At 43.0% G+C, this 26314-nt stretch overlaps 1 protein-coding gene across 1 annotated transcript in view; it reads left to right on the top strand.

The window, feature by feature from the left end:
* Window positions 1-26314, top strand: part of PKHD1 (PKHD1 ciliary IPT domain containing fibrocystin/polyductin) — a 253965-nt gene that overhangs the window by 75477 nt on the left and 152174 nt on the right. Inside the window, exons 35-36 of the mRNA XM_032185191.1 lie at window positions 7827-7977; window positions 20640-20852. Coding sequence (XP_032041082.1) covers window positions 7827-7977; window positions 20640-20852 — 364 coding nt within the window. The remainder of the gene's footprint in view (window positions 1-7826; window positions 7978-20639; window positions 20853-26314) is intronic.

Here is a 26314-nt window from a genome sequence, read left to right as displayed (position 1 = left end):
TTGGAAATTGCAGTGATTACTCCCCTGCTGGAAAAGCCTTCCTTTTTTTTTTTTTTTTTTTTTTTTTTGGTGTTTTATTTTTGGTGGCAAATTTTCTTCTTTTTCTTTTAAGAAGAAGAATTAAGCTCTTTCTCATGCCATTGTCCAGTTGCAAATTGGCCTGAGACTGACTTGTGCCATGGGCTCTGACCTCTGAAACTGCCCACTCATTTTTTTTCTGAACTAATCAGCTAGACGAACTATTTACAGTTGGCTTTTGGGTCTTCTCACTGCTTTTGCGGCTGCCCCTGTCCGAGTAATTAATGACAGCATGGCTTGTTTATGGTCTTGAGTTACTAATGCTGTTGGCTGCAAATGCATTTTTACCTCTGGGACGTGCCAGTTTCCTGGTTCTAGTCCCACCTCACTGGCCCAGGTCAATTTTTTGTGTGTAAACAGATTTATCCTGTAATAGTTGGAGAGAGACTAGGTCATTCATCAGTCCCGCAGAGAACATGCCCAGCCAGATTCTTCCCTTTCTGTGCTTGTGCAACTCATCAGAAGTCAGAAAAATTCCTGCAGGACAGCTAAAACTAAGGAGGGGGAAAAAAAAAAAAAGGAACAATTATTTCTTTCTAATTCAGGGTATAGGCAATCTCATTTAGAAATAAAGGTACAGGAGAGAGGTCCTTGTGTCCAGCCACCTGCCCATCCTTGATCCATGCTGTATCAATTCTTCTGGGAGTCACCCTACCCAAGAGAAGTTCCTTCATCTGTAATGTCACCTACATGTTACAAGTGGAGTAAAGGGTAAAAAGAAGCAACAGTTGATGCAGACAGACATAAAAAATACCATCTTTTGGCCTTGGAAAAGGTCTGTTGGGTTATGGTCCATGCCTGGTCTACCACAACTCAAAAGGGAAGGAGCTCACTCTTTACAGCCTCTCACTGCACTGATGGTCAGAAGCACTTTGCTAATTCCCAGACTTAGTTTATTAATAAGTATATTGTTTCCAGTCTGCTTTGAGGGTAATGTTGTATTTTGGCATAAATGATTCATTTTTTTTTTTTTTTCCCTATTGTATAGTTCTTTAGATGTCTTTGCTTCCTTCTGACTTTTAACATATGTTTGGCTACTTAGTGAGTTATGACTTGAGCACAGCCATTCCTGCATTTTTTTAGTCATTTATTTCTGAATTATTGGAAGAAGATGGTCCCATTATCCATCAACCTTTGTTGACCAGTTTGTTTACCAGTGTCTACTCCGTTAATTAACCACAGGTGGTCTCTGCTATGATGTGGTTTGGAGAGGAACTTCCTTTCATCCCTCTGGGTTTTTGTAAAATTCTTCACTGTTTTGCCAAGGCAGTTTTTACCAACATCTAAAAACTACCACCCTATTACTCATTGCTGAACTGGCATCAGGGGCTGTCTTAATGCAAGCCCTTGGGGAAGAAGTACGTCAGTGGTCAGACCACGCTGTTTTCAGGAATCACATCATGGAACTGAACTGGGAGAGGAATTTCTCAGGGTCAGATGCTCAAAAATTACTGGGATCCAGGAGGCTGCCTTTCTCTGATGGAAGGATAGGAGAAACTAGAGAAGTCAAAACATGCTCTCCTTTTTATCAAGTTCTTTCAAAGGACTTTCCGAATTGAACTATTTTTAAAGAAATAGAAACGAAAGAGGTGAACATGATGCTTTTGCAAAAAAACTTTTTGAAGTGGATACCCATAGCAAGCTTCTCCAGAAGTGCTCCTTCCATTTCCTTCTGCTCACTCACTTCCAGCTTAGAAACCTCCTTGAAAATGTGACATGCAATGGCAAAGCTGGCGGACTCTAATTAAGTGCACGTGAATCAAATACCTTTAAGAGATTGCCAATCCCATTGTATGATCCATCAGACAGATTAAGCTCTGATTTCCAAAGAAACTCGTAGGCTATGTAAATGTTTGGAGGCAGCTTCTCTGAAATTGTTTCAGTTGGCTGAGAGATCCCCTGCAAAAACTGATAATTGTTAATCTCTGTCTTGTTTGCTTTTCCATAGTGAAAATTGGCCATTTTTGGAACAGGAGGTGAATTGCCTGCAGTAGAGGAAGGTTCACAGTGTACTGGTTAGTGGTTCTTCTCTGTCAGGTGGCAGGTTTTGTAATGAGGATTAAATGGTACCCTCCACCCTAGAAATGCTTGGAGAAGCCTTGGGAACTTCTACATTCATTATTAGCCTTGAACAGCTTGAGTTTGGCCATTCTTTGATTTCATAGCACAGTCAATAATTTCTCCTCATTTTGGTGTGGATGTCTGAATACATAAATTTTCAAGATAAGGTGTTGTACCGAGCTGCTGATAGCAAGTGTGTGTTTTCTTACTGTTCTCTGGGATGGCCCTAATCCCTCTTTCCCATGAAGCTGTATATATGCCTTCATTCTCTCCTTTAGCAAACTCCTTGTATGCTGCCAGGACTGAAACCAAGATTGCAATAAGTCATCTTTTGGTTTTGATTTATATCAACAAAAGGACATTTTCATGCTGAGTGCTGTAGTGCATTCAGGACACTTCTTGTAACAGTGGGATGAAAGAGCATCCTTCCTTGTCTCAGGGACACAGGCTGTGCAAAGGAAGACCTAGCTACACCAGCTGAAATCCTATGACTGCAGAAGTGGTGAACGTTTTTCAGTTAATTCAGCATAGGGTTAGATGTCCTAAAAGCAGGAGAGGCAGGGAATTGTGCCAAGAGACAGGTTCTACTTATTGGGGAATTGGGCAGTGCACAAACTCCACTGACTGTAGCAAATAACACACATTTGCATCTCTTTCAAGCGTGTGGGAGGGAGGAGCCTCCACCAATTTGTCTGTTTTAATTATAAACATTCTCCCCACCTTCCTAATTGCTCCTTCATTAAGAAGTAGCTTGTTGTTGCTTTTTTCCCTAGGAGCTAAAAATAATCAACTTTTGTTTGTTTCTGTAAATATTTCTTTTATTATTTTTGCCCTTGAGGAGATAATTATTTCTATTGTTGCATGGAGATGGTGGCCAATACAGGAGGAATAATTAGAGCAGATGGCTGAAAATACTTCCCTTGTAAAAGACATCTAGGGTAATAAAATACCTCCCTTCCTCTTTTGTCTCCTCCAAATATATGTTTTTCTTTCCTTCAGGTGGATGGGGGTTGTGTGGGGGTGTAAATCTTTTCCTGATGTATTAAACTGAGGAGCTGTCAAGAGTTCACAGCCTGGAAAGTGAGCTCCCTGTATCCATCACTGAAATTAAAGGGGTTTCGAACGTGGTGTGGAGTCTTGGGTCTACAGCGTGCTACTCCATCACTTAAAATGTTAACCTTGTCTCTCCGTGGTGACTGAGGACAGCAACGCTTGCTCTCCATACTTGCTGGTTAAATGGCAATCTGTCAGCACCAAGGAAAAGGCTGTCTTGTGTGTGTCAATCTCTTCGCATTCAAAACCTTTGCTTGTTCATGGCCAGGCACACCAGGAGGGATGAGGGCGACGGACTCGATGGTTCACCTTCTTCCTGCTGGAGATCACAGGAAGCAACCTGGGGATTCTCTCTGGTGAAAGTGCAGGTGATGTGGATGTGCCTGGGGGCAAGGAGGAAGCTGGCTGCTGAAGGTGGGGTTGGTGGGGAAACCTGCCTGACTTTTGGTTTCTCTCCATGGCCATGTCTCAGGTAATCCTGGGCTGAGGCCAGGAAAAGAGAGCATGGAGCACAGCAGCAAGCCAAATCTGTGCTGTAGATCAACCGTTGCTTCTTGGTTTGGTTTTAAGATTTCAGCCTTTTTTTGATCAGAGGATGCAGGCTCTGGTCTTGTGTCTGTAACAGCTGCTAACAGTCCTCTTACTGGGACTGTACTCCAGTAAAACCCCACCTAACCAAGCAAATTAGGAAGTCACTGCAAAGTGGGATCAAATGAGCTATGCTGTGTCTAAACAGGACTTTCTTGTCTTTCTAACACCTCAAAATACCTTGTGTTTTGATGGAGGGGAGTTAAAAATCACCAGGTAATGCGTTATGCTAGCGGAGCGATTGTAATTTACAAAAATTTAGGCCGAAAATTGAAGGAATGGTGATTTATAATCCCTTCCCTTTGCAGCTTGTTTGCCAGCCTGTGTGGGAATGCAAGCCTATTGCTGTTATTTATTCATTGGTTGCAGTTGCTGTTGCTGTTTCTGGGCCCTGGTAGTCACAGGCAGAAGCTGAGAAACTGGTGCTGAGAGCTTGTGTTCCCAGTGGCAGACGCACAGGCAACCCCAGGCTGGCTGACAGCAGCAGCAGCAGCCAAGAACAGAAAATGGAAAGAAACCTGCCTGAAAATGGACAAAGAAGGTGCAGGAGAGAGGAAGGGGATAATGTGCTGAACTGCAAGGAGCTTGCACATCTTTTATTGTATGCTTTTAAACATTATTTTATCTTTGCATAAGCTCCTTTTTGGAGCTCTGATGGGGAGGAAGTTATTTTGCAGGCTTGGTTCCCTACTGAGCTAGTGTCAGCTGCTGCACTGGGTTCAAAACGTGAAGAATTTCCACAAAGTGAAGAACCCACATTGCCAGAGTGAGTTTCCTATGGATGGCAGATGTGAGGCAACGTCCTGCAAACGTTTTGGTGTCCAGTTTAAGTGTTCAGTAGATGCACAGATGTTACAGTCTCCTAAACCCTGGGATGGGTGCTCAGTCATGACCATGGTCTGCGCAGCTGCTGCTGCTCTTCAGTCTTATGTAGAAGTGTTTAAATAAGTCCATAGGTTGAGTGCTGTGTGCCAAGCAGGTGAAAAAAAAAAGGAAAAGGAAAGAGTCTTACATTTATGAAAAGTCTAATTGAGAGAGGGGTGTTCTTATCCTGCTCTGCTGTGAGCAGAAGGACAGGAGCTGGAGTCTCTGCATGATGGAGATGTTTAAGACATGGCCTTCCAGAGATGAGATGCTGTCTCACTGTTTTGTCTTTGGACTCTCAGGTGAGTCAGTCTGTCCTGGCAGTCATGAAAGCGTGCTCAGCTTGCAGAGCAGCAAAGCCCCCTGTGCATGTGGGTTATAGTCTGTCCCATACTGACTGGACAGCTGGATGAGACAGGCACCACAACTGAAAAGGTTCTCTGAGATCCCATGGATGGAAACTATTGGGGTCAGATGAGAACATAGACCTCTAGAGCTGCGAGTCTGTTGCCCACCTTTCTTGACAATTAGTTTGTGTGTGCATCAGTTTGTGTCATTTTACCATGGGCTGCTTCATAGGAACTGGACATAACCACCATGGCTTAACAAGACCAGTTATAGCTTAACCACGGGCTTAAAAAGACCCATATAGCTGGACGTTGTACTGTGTTTTTCTCCCAGAAAACAGAGAGGGTAATCATATAGGATCCACGAGGTCTGGGCAAGCTGTACTTGTTATTTAACACAGTTGGCCATTTCACTAGTTTTGCACTAGACCACGCTTTTTCTCTCACAGATCGTATAGGATATGCCTTTTTTGTTTTGTTTTGTCTTTGAGAATATGTAGGACTGCAAGAGAAATGTCACCAAGTAAAATCTTCTGCTGTCTCGTTTTCATCCATCAGTCAGATGTCTTTCCTTAGTTACTACAGAGCTGCTTTCCCACTAGCACCTCTACATCTTCTTTAGTGCTTTGGTAATTTTAAGTGCCTTGACCAAAACCCCTTTTCTCTCTTCAGACAGATTCTTTAGATCTGTACCCTCTCCAGTAATACAAGGATGGTATGATTGATTATAAATTGCTCTTGATCCTGTGTTATAAGTTGATGTTCATCTGTCTACTATATATATTTTAAATAAAAGCAAATACGTATTAGAAATCCCATGAAAGATGCAAATACAGGTGATGTGCATGGCAGCAGACTAAGCCAGGCATCTTCTCACTGGAGAACTTTTTTACGGACCTGGTAGAAAGACAGATTTTGATGACCTCAGTTAAATTGTTACCATTATTTTTTGTTTTGCCTCTATGTAGTCAGTCCTGGATAGTAAACTTGCTTTTCAGCAATAGAATTCCATGTGTTTATCTTTGTGTAGGTTGATGGTGTAGGGACTGCTTCTTACTGTGGACATATATATTATCTAAACAATTAAAATACTTATTTTCAGTATATTTATACATTTTCTGAGTTACAGTCCTGAGAAGGTTGATAGTTCTTAGCTTTTATGCCAGGAGGTATTGGTAAAACTGGATGGATACACAGTTTTCCAAGAGGTGACACCAAAAACCTAGCAAGAATAACAGAGTAACTTAAACACTGATGTTATACAGACAGAACCTTAAACGAAGAGCTAGAATGTTTTCTAGTAAGTAAGGGGAACTGTTTATATATATATATATATATATAATGATATTCAGAAGAGGAGTTTATTTTTCTTAACATTAGCATTAATTGGGAGCTTCTTGAGAGGGTTAGAGTGATGTCAGAATGACTTCAAGCCATTTGAGAAATGTTCTCAGCAAAATGTTCAGCTGAATCTCACTGTTTCACAACTGTATCATGCAGTGCAGTGCTTTGCTAGCAGAGTTGCCAGACAGGAATTTATGGCATCTGCAATTTCGTGCTACAGTTGGCTTGATAAGCAGGGTATCTGGGAAATGCGTGCCTTTCCATGAACTGTTCCCTCCTCTGTCCCCTGCTCTGAGATAAAAAATAATTTTAACTAGCTCTTTATTTTTTTCAGTGGGTCTATTGTATACTCGTGTATACTGTATATAATCTGGTTCAGAACACTGCCTGTGAAGGGTAATCCACAGCCTGTTTAGAAAGACAGTGAAAAAACCTTTCTATTCTTTCAGCTGGGAAGTTTGCCACAAATCTCTGAAATACACAAATATATGTTTGCTGGTGATAGAGATGAATCTTGTCCTATAACACTTAGCAAGTATAGAGAAAAGAGATGTTCATTGTCCTCTCTGCAACTGTTGCACACAGATGCAAAGGCTTATCTGCGCTTCTGCAGTGATGAAGTGGCTCACTCCCTCTGACGCCGGGCACTTAGCTTTCCAGATGTTTTCACTGCATGCACATTAACTTTGTCCCAGGCTTCACTCTAGACCGAATCAAGTAAATCCCTTTGCAGGGAAATCACAGAATGGGACAGAGGATAGAAAACACTGGCATCCATACCCTACAGAGAGGATGGACATAAACTGGTTCTGTCTTTTAGCTTGGGGACCAACAGGCATCCCTAGTGTGAATAATTAAGGCAGTAGCCACTGTATAATCCTTATCTGACTGCTTTAGGTGCTATGAGAGGTGGTGTACAAACCATCAGGTGCACAAAACTAAAACTGACAATAGCACAGTTGGGAGAGTGACTGTCATAGCACCACCAGTATCGACTCACCGAAACCTCATCTACCAAGCAAAAGCTTTTAATGGATATTTGTGCTCTGACTGAAAATGAAGGAACAACATTTTGCCTTTGTATGGCAGTCATCCTTTCCACTGCTGTTTCAGATTAGCACAACCCAGTGAGGACCACAAATATTTCCATGTCTGGTTCCCCCCCACTCCCCTCAGATCAGTTGAAGCTGTTCTTGATAGCTCGTGTGATGTTTTATCACTGCCTATGTCCATACGTGCATATAAGCCCACATAAAAATATATACGTGTTCCTTAAGAAATCAGCCAAACCTTTGCTGCAAGGTGCACGCTTAAAGTTTAGAGGTGAGGAGGAATCACAGCCTGCCACGGGTACACATAATTTCTCCATTGCTCATCACGAGTCAAACTATTTGCCTGCTGTTTTCAAGTTAATCAGTGCTACACTTCACGTGGAGCTGACATTCAAGGGAGGGGACAGTTTTGACCATCTCCCCTTCTTCTTTTTTCCAGCTCGCCCTCCGCTTTTGTGGCCGCTGGGCCGAGGACTCCAGCTGGCCTGCTGGCCACCCGCCGCGAGATGGCGATAGTGTCACGATAGAAGAAGGCCGGACCCTGCTGCTGGGGACTACCACGGCCACCCTCAACCTGCTGCATCTCCAAGGTCTGCAGAAAGGGGGGTTCAGCGCTCCTCTTCCCTCCAGGCGTGGAGTTTCACAGGGCCGTGAGCCCCCCGGCCCTTGCCCAGCTCTGGAGATGCCAGGCTGGGCAGCCGCCTTGGCCTGCTCTTGGTGGATGCCAAGGGATGGCAATGGGGAAGCATTTAATTATTATGTATGCAAAAGGCATTGTTTATGCTGTTTGAGGCATAATGACAATATGACTAGGAAGGCTATTTATTTATTTATTTATTTTTCTTTTCGTTCCCCCCCAGCTACCGAAAGTGCTGCTATCCTGAGTGGCATTCAGTGATAATGGCAGTGCTGATAACAATAATCAGCTCTGTTTTGTTTGGCATCTTTGAGGCGAACGTATTGCGAAAGCCTTTACAAAATTAATGATGGTACAGAATTGCAGGGCACAGCTACAGAATGTAATAAATAATACAAGATCCTAGAGCACAACTGGTGGAAAGTGAATAACCAAGTACGAGCGTGGGGGGAACACTGGGTCTGCAGGGTTTGTGTACCTTGAGGTAGCCCCAGAAAAAGTATCAGGACATGCATCTCTGGGAGTATCAAAGTATGAATTGAAATAACTTGGCATTCAGTGCCAGAAATGTTCATTCCTGGAAATTAGGCCCTGATCATGGAGAGTGCCGGGCACATTTGGTATTTAAGTGAATGAGTTGTTCTGGTTCAATTGCTTACTCAAAGTTCAGCTCATGTGTAAGATTATGCTGAAACTGAGAAGAAAAAAATGAGAAGAATTTTCTATAGGTTTAAGGACCTGGATCTTTTCTGTTGATAAAAATTATTTTATACTGAAAGGGTGTTAAAGGTACTTGTTTTTCATTAAGATGATGATGAAAAGTATGCATCTAACAGTTATATTTTAACATTGAATCTTAACGTTTAACATCTGTTCTATACAGATAAAACTTTGCAAGTTTGTCCCTATTGTGTGAACATTTCCAAAGAAATTTGAACCTTGTCAGTCTAGATTTTTAAGAACTACTACATCAAACATCATTCCTGCTTAAAAGAAAAAATCTAGCAAGAACTTGTAATAAAAAAAACACTTTAGTATGATTTTCTTCCCTCTCCCCCCACTGAAAATCATAAAGCTAAGCATTGCAAGGTGCTTCATAACCCCAGTGTGATTATGAGGTGCAAGGGAGGAGATAAGACTGAGCCCCAGTTTTCTGAAACTTTTGGCTGCAAATCTAGATGGGGATCTGGGGGCTCATCCTCTGTATTTGTGAAGAAGGGGGGCACAATCTGGTAGTAGAGGCCCCTTTGGGCCTACTCAAAGGCAGATATAATCTATCAGCCAGGACTTGTGAAGCAAATGGTGGTTTTATCAAATTTAGTGAAGTCTGAAGGACTATCTTTATGCTTTCAGCTTCTCTGATTTCAAATCATTTCTCCCCTTTATCATGTTTTCCCAAAAGCTTTGGAACGTAGATTCAGGTAGGAAAGCAGCATTCAAATTTTCCAAATGCTATTATTTCAGTATTGCTACATGCCAAACATAGGATGAAGCATTCTGGAAGCAGAAACCTACTTGGTCATTTTTTATCTGAACTTATTCTTTTTGCTGAAGTTTACTTGCTGCCTCTTCCCTGCACTGACATGGGTGCCTCTAGCTGTGTAGTCTTGGTTAGATTTGGAGTCAAGATGTGCTGAGGTCTGCTCTGGTGTGAGATTGGATGGGAGTCATCTCCCCTTTTCCTTACCTTTCTTTAAGTTGCACAGCTCAGGGGAGTTGTTTAGGCTCCTATATTGATAGAGAGAAACATACTTTAGCAAAGACCTGCTCATCTTAGGTATTATAGATACCTGTCTGAAGATGAGTCTCAGTTAGGTGATTCCCTTAGAGTAGCAACTGTCAAGTCTCTGAACTTGTCAAATAATTGCCAAGTTTCCCCAGCTGCAAGACGGGCATGACAATAAACCCCAAACCTGCAGGCGGGTATAGATGCACACTTTGATTGAAGCATGAGCTGAAGCGTTTTTCTTAGTTGGAGCTGGAGAATGGGATTAAAATTGTAGCTCTGCTCCCTTTGGCTTTCTTGACTCAGCATCTGTGCGCTCACAAGCTGAAAATTTAACAGATATTATGGAGGAAAATGCCTGTAATGCTACTGAGTCTGCTCCTCTGCAAAGACACTGTTGTACTCTATTGCCCAGGTCCCGTATTAAATAAACCCAACACATAGGCACATTTCATGAAATTTCTCCCTTTTTTAAGACACCCTGAGGATTTTGAACACAGCCTGTGTGGGGTCTCCTCATGATGATTTCAACATTGTAGAAATTGTTTAAAGATTATTATAAGAAGCACGTCAGCTGCACATGCATCCTTAAGGCGACCCTGCTTTGGCTGCATTAGCATACAGACGGATGCATGTGGTGGTTCTGGTGGTGACCAGGCTGTCTGGACAGAAGATCCGGAGGCCAAAGCAATAGTGAAATAAGATTAGGCAGCTGAGTCCTGCCTACTGCCATGAGGGCTCACCAGCTTCTGCCTCCCCCTTGACGAGTGGAGCATGAACACGTGGTTATTGGCAGTGGAAAGTTTAATAACCAGACGATGGAACTGCTCAGACAATACTGATTGGGGAAGAGATAAAAGATAGACAGATTGTAGATAACTCTGTAAATTCAGCAGATTGCAGTTATTTATATATTTTTTGATCCCGACATCACAAGTATGGTAATATTTATGATAAACCAGGACAGATGGAAATTTCCTTTACACAGAGCTTATGCTGGAGTAACTCCTTTGTCTGTGACGGGCTGATACCTCAGACATGTGCTATTGCCTTTATCTGAATTTTTAGTACTGTGTAGAACAGCCCCAAGGGTAGTCCAGAGACTGAAAATGCTGCCTGTCCTCCTTCTGGGGGTACCTTGGGTGTGAGTTTTGGGGTGACATTGCTGGTATAACTCTGGTGGGGCTGAAGGCATTCAACTGTCCATTTGCTTTGCATTGGCAACTTTGAGATAGCCACCCTTTCAGGCATAAGAGGGAAGATTATTCTGGTCCCTCTTATAGAAAAGCGCCCATATTACTTGTCACAATGATCCCGTGTGTCCTTTACCAGTTGTAGGCATTGCTGCATCTTAGCAGTCAGACTCCATGCTGAGGTTTTGAGAAAGCTCTGACCCCCTCATGTGAGATTTCCAACTCTAAAAACCGGTGATATATTATGTACACCCAGCCTCCAACATGCCATGGGTAATCTGGGCTTCTCTTCAAGCTATGAGATTCCACAAACACACACACACACACACAAAACAAATAAACAAACAAAAAGGAACTGGAAAACCCTAAAGATACACATGCCATTGTCAGTTGTTTTCTGATCTTGAACCCATGTCCCAAAATCAATGCTTATCCAACAATATCTTGGATCTCTTGGAAGCCGCACTAAAATCAGGCTGTGGCTAGAATGGGTCCTGCATGTAGACCTGGGGAGGAAAGAAACCTAAATATTGATTTTCCTTGACTTTTTCCTAGGCTTTGATGCTATTAGCAAAGAGCATCGAATATTAGCTGATACATCTGCATAACTACTTGTCAAATAAGTGGTGCTTCAGTCACCGCTGATAAAGACTGGGTGTGAATTCACTGAAAGACAGAAAAAGCTTTTTCCTCTGTTTTCCTGTCCTCACTCTATTTTAAAATCCCTTATAAGTAGCCACAGTTAGAAAAATGTTTGCGCTGTGGTGTTTTCTATGCCATTTTTCTCAACGCATTTGGGATATGCATAGCGATACTTTTTGCAGGCAGTTTCTAGTTCATATTTTCTTTTTTTAATCAGACAGAGACATTACAATTAAAATACCGTAAAAGCGATTCTGGCAGTATTGCAATAAGCATGTTTTTTAATTAAAGAAAGAACATGGGATGTACAAATAGTACCAGCTAATGGGAAATTTCATCCAATGTATTTTTTAATTGAGGTTTAAAAGGAAGAATAGTCAGCCCTATTTCTCCCTGTTGCTGTGATATTTTTCTGTGTTGTTACTGTGAGGTGTACAAGCCTGCAAGGAATCTGTTCCCATAACCTTAAAGTCCCTGCTGTTTTGATAGGAAAAAAAAAACAAAAAAGGCATCAGTTCTTTAGTTTGTTAGTATAATTTTAGCAGGAATCCAGTGTTATGCATTACACTTCAAGTCACAGACCTGGACATTCCCAGAAGAAGGATTTTAATGCCCAGAATCTGTAGCAATTGGATGTTTTTTGGTTCTTCCCCAAGCTCTAAACCCTGTTTTTTGTTTGGGCATGGGCTGCAGGTCTCTTTTTCCCGTTCTGTTTAGGATGGGATTACAGCATGTATACCAGACTCCCAGGGCTCTTGCTTGCCGATGAAATTGATTTTCCACCTTTTCGATAGCTCCTGAGACTCCTCTGAGGCACTGCAGGATGAGCGGATCGGTGGAAGCTCATCTTGGCCACGCCAAACCACAGGCAAGTGGGCTGAAAGCTGAGGCAGCAGCATCCCTTCTTTCACTGGCTGTGTCCCTTCTGGGGAAGCAGCTGCTGCTTCTAATCATGGGATGGAAAGGGCCGCTGAGTCTGTCTACATCTGCCCTGGATGCAGATCAGGCCCTGATGATGGTAGGAGCTTTGCATCGTTGCTAGATCTGTCCTCACACACTTTTACGTGGTACAGAAACACCGGCATTGCAACCAGGCAACTGAGGTCCAGGTCTTTTTAAAGATTTTAAACGCAAATAAATTCCTTCAAAAGCATAAGTCTGTATCATGGGCCCAGAGCTACAGAGGAGGCATGATGTGTAGCGGGGGATTATGTGAGGGTTTTAGTTTTGATGTATCCCCTCTTGTATGGCTTAACAAACTGTGCATCACGGGTGGATTTCTGTAGGAGTAGGCTGTCACTAAGACCAATGTCTGACCTACTGCACTAGAAACTGGGAGGAGAACCCTACCTGTAAAGTTTAAATTTAAATGCCAGAAATCAGCTTGAAATGAGATAACCGTGGGTGGAGGGGCATAGCAAATAGAAATGCTCTGGTCTGATGGTCACCCAGAAAGACCATAATAGTAATTATTATGCTCTCCGAACAGTGCTACTGTGCCTTTCCCACTGCCTCCCTTGCAGAGGGTGCAGGAGTTAACAGGTGTCCATCACCTATAGGCTTGAAATAATAACCTAAGGACCTGTTTGCTCATTGCACCATCTGCCTGGTGTTTCCCCTGATGCCTTCCCAAGGCAGCTTCCTTCATTAGATCCCAGAAGATGAGCTGGGATGTTTCAAAGCACACCGAGGAGGGTCCAACACCTCTTCCCCTCCAGGTTAGCTCACTCCTTGCAGAAACAGCAAAGGAATTGCTGAGAGGCTGGGAAGCTACACAAGACTGAAGAAGTAGAGGGACTTCTGTGGAAGAGCTACCTGTGGCAGTGTATTCTGGGCTGAATTCCTTTTGCCTGTCTCCTGAGCTCGTGGGGAAGAGCCCGCCCGGCTTACGAGGCATCATGTGCCATCTGCACAGATGGCTGTGAGCCCAGCGAGCCAGAAAACCCAGGCGTGTCTGGCTTGGGAGACGGTGTCTGTCTGAGAGTGCTCAAGCAGCTGCCAGTTCCTCGCCCAGGGAGAGATTAAGGCCTCCTTCCAACAAAACGCTGGAATACAAGCTTAACTTTTTAGCTTGTTAGTGGCATCCTGGTGGAAACGTGTAGCTAGTTTGGGATCTGTACCTGCACATCGTGAAAGTGGACAAACATCTATAGGGAATTTTGGTCTTTAGGTTAAGGCAGCTTTTGGGATGAAGCCACTATAACAAACTTCTTTTCTCCTTTGCATCTATCTCGGCACTGTTCCAGCATGCAATCAAATTTATGGCTCATCCGAATGTCATGTGAGCCTGTCAACGGGGTGCAGGCGACAGGTCCGTGAAATAATCGATTATTATCGAAGGCTCATAAACTCTGTATTCCTCTTCCCGTACACAGGAGGGTCTTTGTTTTACTGTTTTTTTCCTGCGATGAGGCCCCAAAAGCCTCACCCTGGGAGCCGGAGAATGAGCAAGAAGTGGGCTGCCAGCACACTGCAGTCTTGTTATGCAGGATCACTCATTGCAGCAAAGATACTCCAGCAGTTGCCTCCTGCTGTTTGCTGCTCAGGGATGCTTGCCAGGACTGGAACGTGTGAGCTTAAGCCCGTCTCATGGGAGATTCTGTGGCTTCATCATGTGAAACACCCAACTGAGGAAACTGGGAAGAGCAGGCTGAAGGCTGTGGGAATGTTAGTTATACACGGCCGTGGTGTGCCCACAGCACAACCAGAACAGATCTTCCTCATGCAGGGAGCCTCACGGTGATGGGTGGAGATGGTCGTTCAACCAGCAGGTCCTCTTCCATGGAGAACGGGTTTTCTGTTAGCTGTAGGGGCAGGACTCAGTAGTGACATCTAAGACAATTTTTCCACTGGTACCCTCTTAACACTGATGCAGAATTTAGGTTGGATATTAGGAAAAACTTCTTTACCAAAAGAGTTGTTAGTCATTGGAATGGGAATGGGCTGCCCAGGGAAGTGGTTGAGTCGCCTTCCCTGGAGGTCTTTAAAAGATGTTTAGATGTAGAGCTTAGGGATATGGTTTAGTAGAGGACTTGTTAGTGTTAGGTCAGAGGATGGACTCGATGATCTTGGAGGTCTCTTCTGACCTAGATGATTCTGTGAATTAAATCTGGTGATAGTCACTTTTATCCTAGCTCCACTATGAGCTATTCATTAGAAAAAAATACACTGTTTCTTAGGGTGGTCTTACAGTGACTGCAAATGTTGAAGTGTTGCCTCAAAAGATGATGATAGAATAACAACCTCCAACCAAAAGGTGCTCGTTGGAATGGGGACTTTGCTTCTCTCTGACTTCAGGAAATCTCTAGAGCACTCTAAACCACAGCCTAAATAATAATGAGAAAATCAACATCTCCTTTATGCGTTGTGAAAATGTGTATATTAGAAGATTTTTTTTTTTTTTTAAATGAAGTTTTTGAGAAAGGTTATAAGGCTCCTCCTATGTCTGAAAGCATGAATCCATCTCTGTGACACAGAAACAAGGAGAAACTTTCCACATTAATCATCAAAAAACATTTCTCTTTGGATAGTGTTTTTTTTTTGTTTTTTTTTTTTTGTTTTTTTTTTTTTTTTTTTTTTTTTCCAGAAGTACATTGCACAGACTTTTTTCCAGGGTAAATATTCTGGGTACCTGGGCTGTGGGTTTGACCCAACACAGTATTCCGTGGGCTGCATGACCAAGAAAAGGGGCAATATATTAGTTGTTCATTTCCTATCATTTTGAGTGTGCCCTCTGCCATTTACCAAGGAATTCAGAAGAGAAATCTTCACCAAACAATCGACATGCTGGTGTAGCAGTCATTCACAGGGCGGATTACTACTCTTACCTTATTATAATTTTATTATTATTATTTAATATTTTTTAATATATTTTTTTCCCATTATTTGGTCTGTCTGTTCCTCCCCTCTGTGGCAGCCTCCAGTCTTTCCTTTTTTTTTTTTTTTTTTTTTCTTTTTTTTTTTCTTTTGGGTAAAGGCAGATAAAGATTTCTTTTTTCTGGATGGAGAGGTGGAGGCTAATTGCTGGGTTAATTCAGAAGAATGGTGCTTCTGATGTTCTCACAAAGTATCAAATAGCCCCACCACATTTCTCCCCCCTCTCCCTCACTCCACCTAAAGAGACCCATTGAATTTGCACATTACTGTACAGAAGTGATTATGGGTTTAATTGTATTTATTTTGCTTGGTGGGGAGGCCATCATAACAGTAGTTGATTGATTTTTATAAAATCACCCTCAAGGTCATATGTAGGACTTTGCTTTCCTGCGCAGCCATAACAAACAATTTGAGGGTCACAGCCAAAGGCTCAGTTGAGCAATATTCTTGCTTTCTGCTTTCAGAGAAGGGGTCAAGTGCAATAAAAGAAGGAAGCATAACTTTTATTTTCTTTTTAAAAAAGGGGATGACAATCTTGTAAAGCAGCAGCTGTATATTTATTCTGACCCAATGAAAAGCATAGAAATACAGAGAGCTGAGGGTTAGAGGGACCATATATAATTTTTTGACGCAAGTATTTATAAGTTTGTCTACAGTTTATTTTACACTTAGACTTGTTTAATGACAAAACGAATCCCTGCTAATGGCTTCCTTTCCTTTCCTTTCCTTTCCTTTCCTTTCCTTTCCTTTCCTTTCCTTTCCTTTCCTTTCCTTTCCTTTCCTTTCCTTTCCTTTCCTTTCCTTTCCTTTCCTTTCCTTTCCTTTCCTTTCCTTTCCTTTCCTTTCCTTTCCTTTCCTTTCCTTTCCTTTCCTTTCCTTTCCTTTCCTTTCCTTTCCTTTCCTTTCCTTTCCTTTCCTTTCCTCTTTCTTTCCTCTTTCTTTCCTCTTTCTTTCTTTTTCCTCTTTCTTTTTTTTCTTCCCCTTCCCCCTGTTGCTTATTTAATCTTCAGCAGCTGAATATATATATATATATTTATGATATATATTATATAATATATATATATTTTTTCCCCAAAGAACAAGAGTCTTTTGGCTTTATTCTGGACAGAATTCAGAAGCTTTGCAAATAGCTAGGTTACAACTGCATTGAGTTGTGACCATCAGTTGTAGCTGATTGTAGCTGATCAATCAAGCTGATACTTGGTTCTTATCATTATACCGGGGTGTGATTGCTGCTACTAAGGGAAAGACAAAGCATCTCATCCAGGAAATGAGCATCTTCCCACAGCTGCCTTGAGATGCACTGAAATGGATAAAATCAGAAAAGGACTTGGGGGTTTTACAGGCAAAGATGTACTCCCATTCCTGCCATCCCACAGAGGAGGGGTAGAAACGTTTGTGGGAGGAATTTAGTATTTCTAAGCTATTTTATAGAAAGCTTGAAAATTTTGGATGGGCAATATGTGGCTGAAGCTTAGGAAAAGATTTGGGAAGGTTGTTCGCAGCCGAAGTATGATTTTGCAATGAGAAGATGGGACAACTCTGGCTACCAGCCTTCCTGGTTTAGTAGTGCAGCACAGCAGCAATTAGAATCCTCATTAAAAATCATATGAAGAGAAGTGGAAACAGAAATGACTATATTTCAGTGGGAATAGAGCATAGGAAGTCAATAAAGACCTTGGGGAAGATGTCTTTTTTCTGTTAGGAATAAAATAAATCGCAGTGATTTATAGCTCCATTTCTAGATTGCAGTGATAAAATTATTAACACTGCAGCTATAAGGCAAATGTATTTAATAAATATTTCTGTTCTCAGTGTGGGAAGGAACAGGATGGTAAATTATATTACAAGAGGAAGATGGACCATCAGTCCATTTATTACCGAAGAAAATGTTAAATAGTGTCTTTCAGGAATACACATTCTTAAATCAACAGGTCCAGTTTCATTTGAGAGCTTTAAAACTGCTAGTATAAGCATTCCATGGTCCACAAATATTAATTTCAGAGTGCGTGGGAAATTCCAGAAGGCTGTAGAAGTTCTGATCTTGTGTCAGGACGCATATAGGTAAAGGAAAGGTTATTGGCTGCTTAGTCTGATATCAAGTACAGGTCAAAGCATAAAACTAGATGAAGTTATATGCTATGGCTGATTGAATCCGTAAATTACTAACTACAAAAACCAGTAAATGAAAGGATAGAATTTTTATGAAAAATAGGTCATAAAGAAAAAAAGACAAATTTTAGTTCGTTTTCTAAGAAAACTATGTTTGATTAAGTTAATTCTGTAAAATGTGGTAGTGTGATGACTAACTGAGGATCATCTGGCAAAATCACATGCCAGACATGAAATACACTAGCAAAAAGTAAAGTGTAAAGTGTTGGTATGAAATCATTTTCATGTCTACTTGGATACCACTGCACATCAGTCGTGGTCGGGAAGTAAAGAGATCCATCACTGATCACATTTGTGAATGCCATTCAAACCAAATGCAGATTTACATTGTTGAATAGACAGCCAGGCAGGAGGAATGAAAGTTGTAGTTACAAAGTAAGGGACTTCGTCAGAGAAAGCTGCAGTCATGGAAAGCTTCAGGAGTCCATGTGGCCAAGGAAGCCCAAATAACCTCTCAGCGTAATGAAGAAGCAAAAAGAGGTAGTTTAGTTTTTATGTGAGAAGCAAGATGTAGAGTATGGGAATAAGGCAGATTTGCCTCTATATAGGCAGCTCCAACAAGAATGGTAAAGAAGCAGAAGGATCAGGAGGTCTGGGTTCCTCATTTCAGAATGAACATCAGGTTGTGGTAGAGGATGTTGATGACTCCTTGCAGGAAGAGCCATAAAAACCACATTACAAACAAGGCTGAATGAGTGCCGTGATTTGGTTTAATTGCCATTTACCTGCAAAAACTTTTGCAGAAAATGCTGTTTTGCAAACCTCTCTGCCATGCAACGCAGGAGGGCACAAAGACAACCACTGTCTGAAAGCTCATCCTTGACAAGTTGTGATTGGAAATATAGCAGAAATTGTGAACAGTAACGGAGATTAGCTGTTGGAAAAAATGATCATAGAAAATGGTAGAATGATGTCCCCAAGTCACTTAATTGATTATCTGCCTTTCTGGAGGGTATACAGCAGTCAAACACAGATGACTTGACTTCCTCCAGTTTTTCAATAGCAAGATGTGCACAAACCATCAGGCGATAGGATCTAATGGTCCCTTCAGTCTGCAAATGAATACCATTTCAAATATTATCCCTATTTCAGCATAGCACATTTCTGTATTAGCAACATTTCATTTTTATAGAAGTCTCAGACGTATCTCAGAATAAGTCAGAAATCTTCTGTCATTTTGAGTGAAACGAGCTGAAATTCATGCTGGTTTATCAGTGTGTATTCTGTATAATTTGTAAAAACACAACATAACTGGTTCTAGCAAAGCAAGCTTAACAGAAATACATTTGTATATAGAAAGCATGTCTAGGGAAAGAGGCAGCTTATACATAGGGGAGCTGGTGTTTGTGGGAGCAATCCCATGGTTCCCAGTGCTTATAAGCAAGAAAATGTGAGGTTTATCTCTTCTGTCTACTAAGCATATTCTATATTAACTTATCTGGAACCTACTGAAATCTGCAAAGAAAATATTTAATGGGGTAGTTCTTATTCAAATACAGGCTTTGTCATGAGACTAAGAAATTAGGTTCAACAAAGTTGAAAAGCTCATCACTGCAAGAATAAATAAGGAGGTCAGGATAAGCAGCATATGCTCATCAGGAGTGTACGCAATGGGGTGGGAAAGGCAGACAAGTGCTCTGCAGCTGCTGTATCATTGCAAGCAAGAGGACCCCATCAAAGTGGAGGTAATGATCAAAGGATTTTAAAATCTGATTTCTATATTACAACTTTTACCCTCCTACTTTGTCTCAATACTGAAATTAAAGCAGAGGTCTGATGTCCCTAATCCTTCAGGCTAAGGACTGATAGTGTCTTGTGGAGGAGGAAAGCCAACAGTTTGGTAGTTATAAAGGTCACCATTAAAACCTGCTAATGGTGGGAGGCTCAGAGACACTTTGTAAGGAGCTCTGAGGCTGCCAGGTGAGCTCCTGGGAAGCATGGCTTGACCTAGGAAGACATATCCCAAAAGCAGAACGATTAGATGTCTGGGAGTCCGCTCTGTGCAAGCACACTGTAAAGGTAGTGACAGTATCCTTCTTCGGAGAGAAAATATGAAAGGATGCCAAAGATTGAGCCACCCTGAGATAGAGTGGGGTTGTCAGCTCACACAAGGCAAGAACAAAAGAGGCATTTGACAGAACTGGAAAGAGACTTGAGTTGAAACCAATGGATGGAAATGCCTTTTCATGAACTGTTTAACTTAGACCACAGAATTCATTGACTCAAGAAGTTATTGAGACTGAGTATTAAAAAGATTTGAAGGATCAGATCTATATTACTGACAAAACCTATCCAGTTATACTAATAGATGGTAGAAGGAAAATGTTGGCAAGGAGATGAAACCTTATGCTTTGGGGCGAAGCTAACCTCTAATTAGCGATTAAAATGAGGCTTTCATGGGATGGGGAGATCTCGCAGCCAGCTAACAGGGAGAAGTTTCTTAGACTGTGTTTGGGAGCATCTGGTTTTGAACAGCAGCTGGAAGAATATGCAGGATTAAATCAACCACTGAACTACACAAGTTGCCAATTCTTGTGTTCCAAAGCTGTTTTCCACTCCCCTGTCCCTGTCACAAGCAGTTTGTAATCTGAAAAGGAACATACAAATTAAGTAATAGTATTTCTTTTTAACAGTTAGAGAGTGAGTAGGTTAGGACTGGGACTTTCTGAACATTGCTACCTTGGACTGGAGTTGGAGAGACTTAGATGTCTGCCCAGGCTGAATGGTCTTGCTCAAGTCTAGAAATAAAGCCTGTGGCAGAAGTGAAAAATGGACTGAGTTAATGAGATCTTTATTACAAAAAGGAGTATGTAAAGAGCAGATAAGTCCACAGGGAGAAGTACAGGGCAAAGTTGGATTTCTGCAGAAAGCAATATTGTTTTACCCTTAATCTCATAACATTATTGCAAAACCATCGTTTCGCCCATCTCTTACAGCTCCTTTGACTATGAGATAATGTCTGGTTTTGAGGTCAATGGTTGCATTTTACTCTTCTGTTGTCTTCAGGTGGCAAGCTCCTATTCACTGGTCCAGGACCTGTAGAACTGCATGCTCATTCCATTCTGATATCTGATGGAGGAGAGCTCCAGGTGGGATCCTCTGAGGCCCCTTTCCATCACAAAGCACACATCTATCTCTATGGAAGCCTCCATTCTCCACCAATATTTCCATATGGGGCCAAGTTCCTGGCAGTGAGGAATGGGACCCTTTCCATCCATGGTGAGTACATTTTTCCATCCCTTTAAAAGCAAATTGAATTAAAGTTGAGTTAAAAAAAAAAAAAAAAAAAAAAAAAAAAGGGGGGGGGGAAATAAAGCATGTGCTTGGAGAAAAAAAAAATTGGCTATGAACTTGGATATTTTATTACACTGAAGTATATGTTGAAATCAGTCTTTGGGGCCAGAAATTCATGGATTTTAAATCATTTTGAGGCTTCTGTTCCTGCAGTATCTTAGGCACTAAAGCCCAGTGCTGTATCTCTGTAAGAGCACCCATACTGGGAGCAGAGTCATTTCGAAAATCTTGACCCTAAGAAGAAACTAGATCACATCAAGTAGTTATGAAACCTTGGCACTCATTTAGGTGCATAGAAGTCTGGATTTGTGCATTTCTATCCCCAAATGAAAGTCTCCATCCATTGGGAACCAGACGTTCATTCTCTGCTATGGGGGTTTGCTCTGCTATTGGAATGGGGCATCCTTTCTCCTCCTCTCCATTACAACTACGATGTTTCCTCCTCAGAGAAGGTGTGGATCTTGGGGTAGCCAAGAGTGGGTGGTCTGCCAGGCAAGTTCCATGGTGAAGCCAATGCCAAGCGTGCTGCAGTTTGCAGCCTGTGCCAGCTGGAGTGGGGATGCTACTTGTCTTCACAGCAGCAGCAAAGCACTCATGGCAGTGTGTTTTCCCCTTCTTCTTTAGCCTCCAGCCGTCTGTCTCTAGTGTTAGGAGCACAGCTGGCATCTCTGATGTCCTATCAGTCTGCACACTCACACCGGCTCTGCACAGGTTGTTGTCACAAATGACAAGCCCAGGGCTATGCAGAAAAACTGTGGCAGTGCCAAGAATTTCAGTTCGACATAACCACTCCTCTGCTCTAACCACTGGGCTTTCCTCTGAAAGGAAGCCCCACAGAGCCCAAATTGTATATTCCTATCAAGTGGGACAGGGGATCTAAAGGACAGAAATTGGCATGGGTTTGTGGAGGAATACAGGTTTCATGTTATGGGGTAGAAGAATTATTGTGGTATAACCCAGCCCATTAACCACCCAGCCTTTCACTCACCCCACAACAAAATGGGATGAGGGAGAGAATTGGGAAAAGGTAGAACACATGAGCTGAAATAAGAACAGTTGAATAGGACAGAAAAGGAAGGAAAAATAATAATAATAACATCCAAAACAAGTGATACACAAGACTATTGCTCACCACTTGCTGACTGATACCCAGCCAGTCCCTGAGCAGCAGCCCCCAACCCCCAGCCAACTCCTCCAGTTTTATTGTCCCACAGGACATCAACATGGTATGGGACATCCTTTTGGCCAGTCTGTGCCAACTGTCCTGCCTGTGTCCCCTCCCAGCTCCTTGGACACCCAGCCTCCTCGCTGGCAGGGCAGCAGGAGAAGCTGCAAAGGCCTTGACTTAGCACAAACACTGCTTAAACATCAGGGTGTTATCAGTGTTATTTTCCTCCTAAATCCAAAGCACAGCATCATACGAGCCACTATGAAGATAATTAACTCTATCTCAGCTGAAACAAGGACAAGAATTTAGATACAGAGATTTTTTGAAGGGCTGTAAAATGTTGATATTAAATGCCAAATTCTTGTTAGAGTACTTTGGATGTGGAATTCGGGTACCAGCGCAGCATGTGTTAGAATATTGGTGAAATGCACACACGTCAAGCTCTTAACTAATGTGCTGTTTTTAAAGGCAGTGTGCATCTTAGGACAATAAATAAATAAATAAATAAATGTCTGAATGCCTCATCTCCCTCACTTCTCTTCTTGCATGTCAACTTTCAGATTGGTAGGCATCCATGTCCTCCAGCAGGGCTTGAACTTACCCTCTCCTGGCCTACAGGCAGAAATGTTGCCATCTGAGCGTTACTGACACGTTTGGCTCTCAGTCAAAAATAATGCAAGACACCAAGGGGGACGATCTGAGCACATAGGGAGCAAGCCGTGCTGCTGTGCCGTGATCCTGTCAGTTCACTGAAGCCGAGCAAGGTCAGGCGAGGTCGGTGGTTGGAGGGCAGTCCGCAAGCAGATGCTTTTCTGAGTCAGGAGGGAGGAGTGGAAGCTGGAGAAGATGCCCCTTGCAGTAGCAGAGGAGGGGGGCTTCACTACACCTGGACTTGTGCTGACAGCCATGTTGTGAGCTCTTGACCACTTAGTCGAGACACAGCGAGGCTGAAATATTTAGTGCTTGCAGATGGCTTTAATAATTTCAGTAACTTGTTTTTAGCAGAAGGGCAGTGTTTCTATCCCATTTCCTAGAGGGGCTCTGTGAAGAAGTGCTATTAGATCATCTAGGCTGAATTGACTGTCCTTTACTGGCCATTGAGTTTCACACAGTTATCCCAGCTTTGAGTTCAGTAACTCACATTAGATTAAAGCATGCCTTCCAGAAAGGCTTGGTCTTTGTCTGAGAACATGAAGGGAAACAGAAGCCAGCATTTTCTGTGGAAGCTTGTTCCAGGGGATTAATTTGGTTAATCATCCATGTTTTTATTTTATGTTTTTAAGGGACATATTAAGATATCTGATTTGAATTTGCCTGATAAAGGTTTTTGCTGTATCTCTTTCTGTGTCTTCTCCTTGTAGCTTAAAGAATCCTTCTTGGTTTGACCTCTGTAGGGAAGTCAGGATTTTGTCCTTACATTGTCAGAGCACTGCAAAAGCCTTGACTTCCTCATGCTGTTTTGTTTTCTAGCAATGTGGGGAAAAGAAAACAACACTCCTTGGAGGTTGTGCCTCTTGTTTCCCTTCTGAGCCTACCTCATGACTAGCTTGTTGACTCTGTCTTCACACACAACCCATGAAATTACACAAGCAGGGCAGAAATACTTTCCACAGGGTTACTCTAACAGTATGATTGAGGGAAGCACATCCAGGTGTCCACTCTCAAAGGATTTGTTGCTAGTATACGTTTTACTCAGTGCCATAATTCTCAGCAATTCTTTCCTGTGGAAACTGAGGGTGAGGTCTGTGTTGGCAGCCCAAGGCCTGAACCTGGTAAGCTCAACCTTTCATCAGAACCACCCGACACAGTTACAACCCTGCTTGTCTGCCACAAGTACCCACTGTACAGAGGCATGCAGAAGGCAGCAAAGTCTGTGAGAACAGCATGAGCAGGGCTTGGGCCTTATTACAGAACGGTTGAGGTGGCAGGGACCCCTGGGTGCCCTGTCCCCACTGCCCCAGAAGGGTGCCCAGCCCCACGTCCCTGGGCTCCGGGAGCTCTCCCAGGAGCAGCCCCTGGCCCCTCTCAGGGCAGCCTGTGCCAGGGCTCTGGCACCCCTGGGCTGCCTGAGGGGCAGGGGGAGTCGCCGGGGCTCCAGGCTGGGCCCGGGGCCTCTGGGCCTGGCCCTGGGCACCGCTGAGCAGAGCCCGGCTCCGGCCTCTCCGCACCTCCCTGCGGGTACTGACGGCCATGGGGGAGCTCCCCCGGAGCCTCCTCTGCTCCAGGCCCAGCAGCCCCAGCTCTTGCAGCTGTCCCTAATAGGAGAAATCCTCCAGTTCTTCACTGGACTCTCTCCAGTATGTCCATGTCTCCCTTGTACTGGGGAGCCCAGAACTGGTCCCAGCACTCCAGGTGTAGCCTCACCAGCACTGAACAGAGGGGCAGGATCCCCTCCCTCAACCTGCAGGCAACACTTTGCCTAACACAGCCCTTTTTTTGCCCAAGGGCCCATCACTGGCTCACATTCACCTCAGCGCCCTTCAGGCTCCCCAGATCTGTTTCTGCAGAGCTGCTTTCCAGCTGGGTGCCCCCAGCCTGTCCTGGTGCCGGGCCTGTTCCTCCCCAGGGGCAGGACAGGACTTCGGGCTTCTCCTTGTTGAGCTGCAGGTCTGTGTCAGCCCACCTCTCCTGCCTGTCCAGGTCCCTTTGCACAGCAACTTTTCCAGTCACGTTTTGTACCCCAATGTATCCAGAAGTGAGAAAAGACATAGCCATGAAGCCACTTTTAAGCTTGGCACGCCATACACTCCCAGTGCATGGCTGCAATTAAGATTGATTCAAACCATGTAATCTGCAATTTAGCATTGAAGCAGTAGCAGCGCTGTAGAAAATAAGGCCAAAAGAAGCGCATTCTTTTGCTGGCTTCATATTGCTTACATCAAACAGAAATATGTTGTTCTGGCTCCAATTTAGCACCAGTCTGGCCTGTGGTATAGAACAAATTGCTGAGCATGTCAGCCTCTTTCATATCAAATACATATATGAAAGAGGCTGACATGCTCAGCAATATATGTGATATATATACATCTACACGTATATGTATGTTATCGCAGATCAAAATCATTAAATAAGCAGGCTTTCAAATTCGTAGCTGTCTTGGGTGAAGACAGGAGTGAGTGCATTTTTAATTCCTTTTCTCCTTCAGACGAGGAGGTTTGGGGGATGCTTTGCAGCTATGGTTGACTTCAGATTGTTTAGTAAGCGCTGTCAGCTCCTCACTTTGATATGTTAATATGACTAAGGGTTTCCCACAGTTCCCTCGCGAGCAGCGGTCCTTTGCTCCGGTGGTTGTAGCAGGCTGGGAAATTTCACTGTTGCCTTTGGCTTTAGCCAACTCCCCTGCCAGTCAGAGCGTGCCACCCATAAACTGCCTGTCAATCACACGTCAGTTTTACAGGGGGGTTCAGTCAGCCGGGGCAACTCCACTTTTTGACAATGTAATTATGGCCCTCGCATCTGCAGTAGGGGCATGAGCGGGGCTGGGAGACTTTTATTGATTGTTCAGAAGGGAAATTTATCACTGTCTCCAGCTCTGTTCACACTTTATTCCCCAAGAAACTCTCCTGACAAACTTCAGGAGAGAGGGTTAGCATGGTGGCATTGGCTGTTCTTGTGCCTTTGTCCTTTCCAGGGAAATTGGGTTGGAGGCACTGGCAGATGCTGAGCAGTGGGCAGGGACAATATGTGGATACTGCGTACCTGGAGGTGCTGCATCAGTGGCCCAGGACACCCAACCTTTATAATACCCTGATTTTGTGGGCACAACACTCTTATGGATGGAAAAATGTTAAAGGCCTTTCCTGTTCTGCTCTATATTTTAGCAGTCCTGTGTCCATGAAGTCATTATTCCGTTGTGTCTTGTTGAAGCAAACTGTGCCTCATCTCAAACAAAGAGCAGCACTTTTCCTGTATTTTTACCTGAAACCTTGTTGGTACCAACACTGTGATGATCTGAGACATGAACATATGAGCCTGATACCTGCATTTTGACTAGTAATGCCTGCCTGTCCAATTAGATGGACGATGCTATGATTTGGATTTAATAATGTGCTACATACACTTTGTCCAAAGCCTGAAAGCTGAGGGGTAAAGAAAAATGATGCCCAGAGACTTTTTCATTTAATACCATGCCTGTTTCCAATCAACATAATTACAACAGGGGTGTCAGTGATCATTTCAGTCCCCTAATGTCACAGATAGTCCTGCTTCAAAGATCACC

Source organism: Aythya fuligula, chromosome 3 (assembly GCF_009819795.1).
Source record: "Aythya fuligula isolate bAytFul2 chromosome 3, bAytFul2.pri, whole genome shotgun sequence".
Classification (NCBI taxonomy): Eukaryota; Metazoa; Chordata; class Aves; order Anseriformes; family Anatidae; genus Aythya; species Aythya fuligula.
This window is presented reverse-complemented; position numbering and strand designations above follow the sequence as displayed.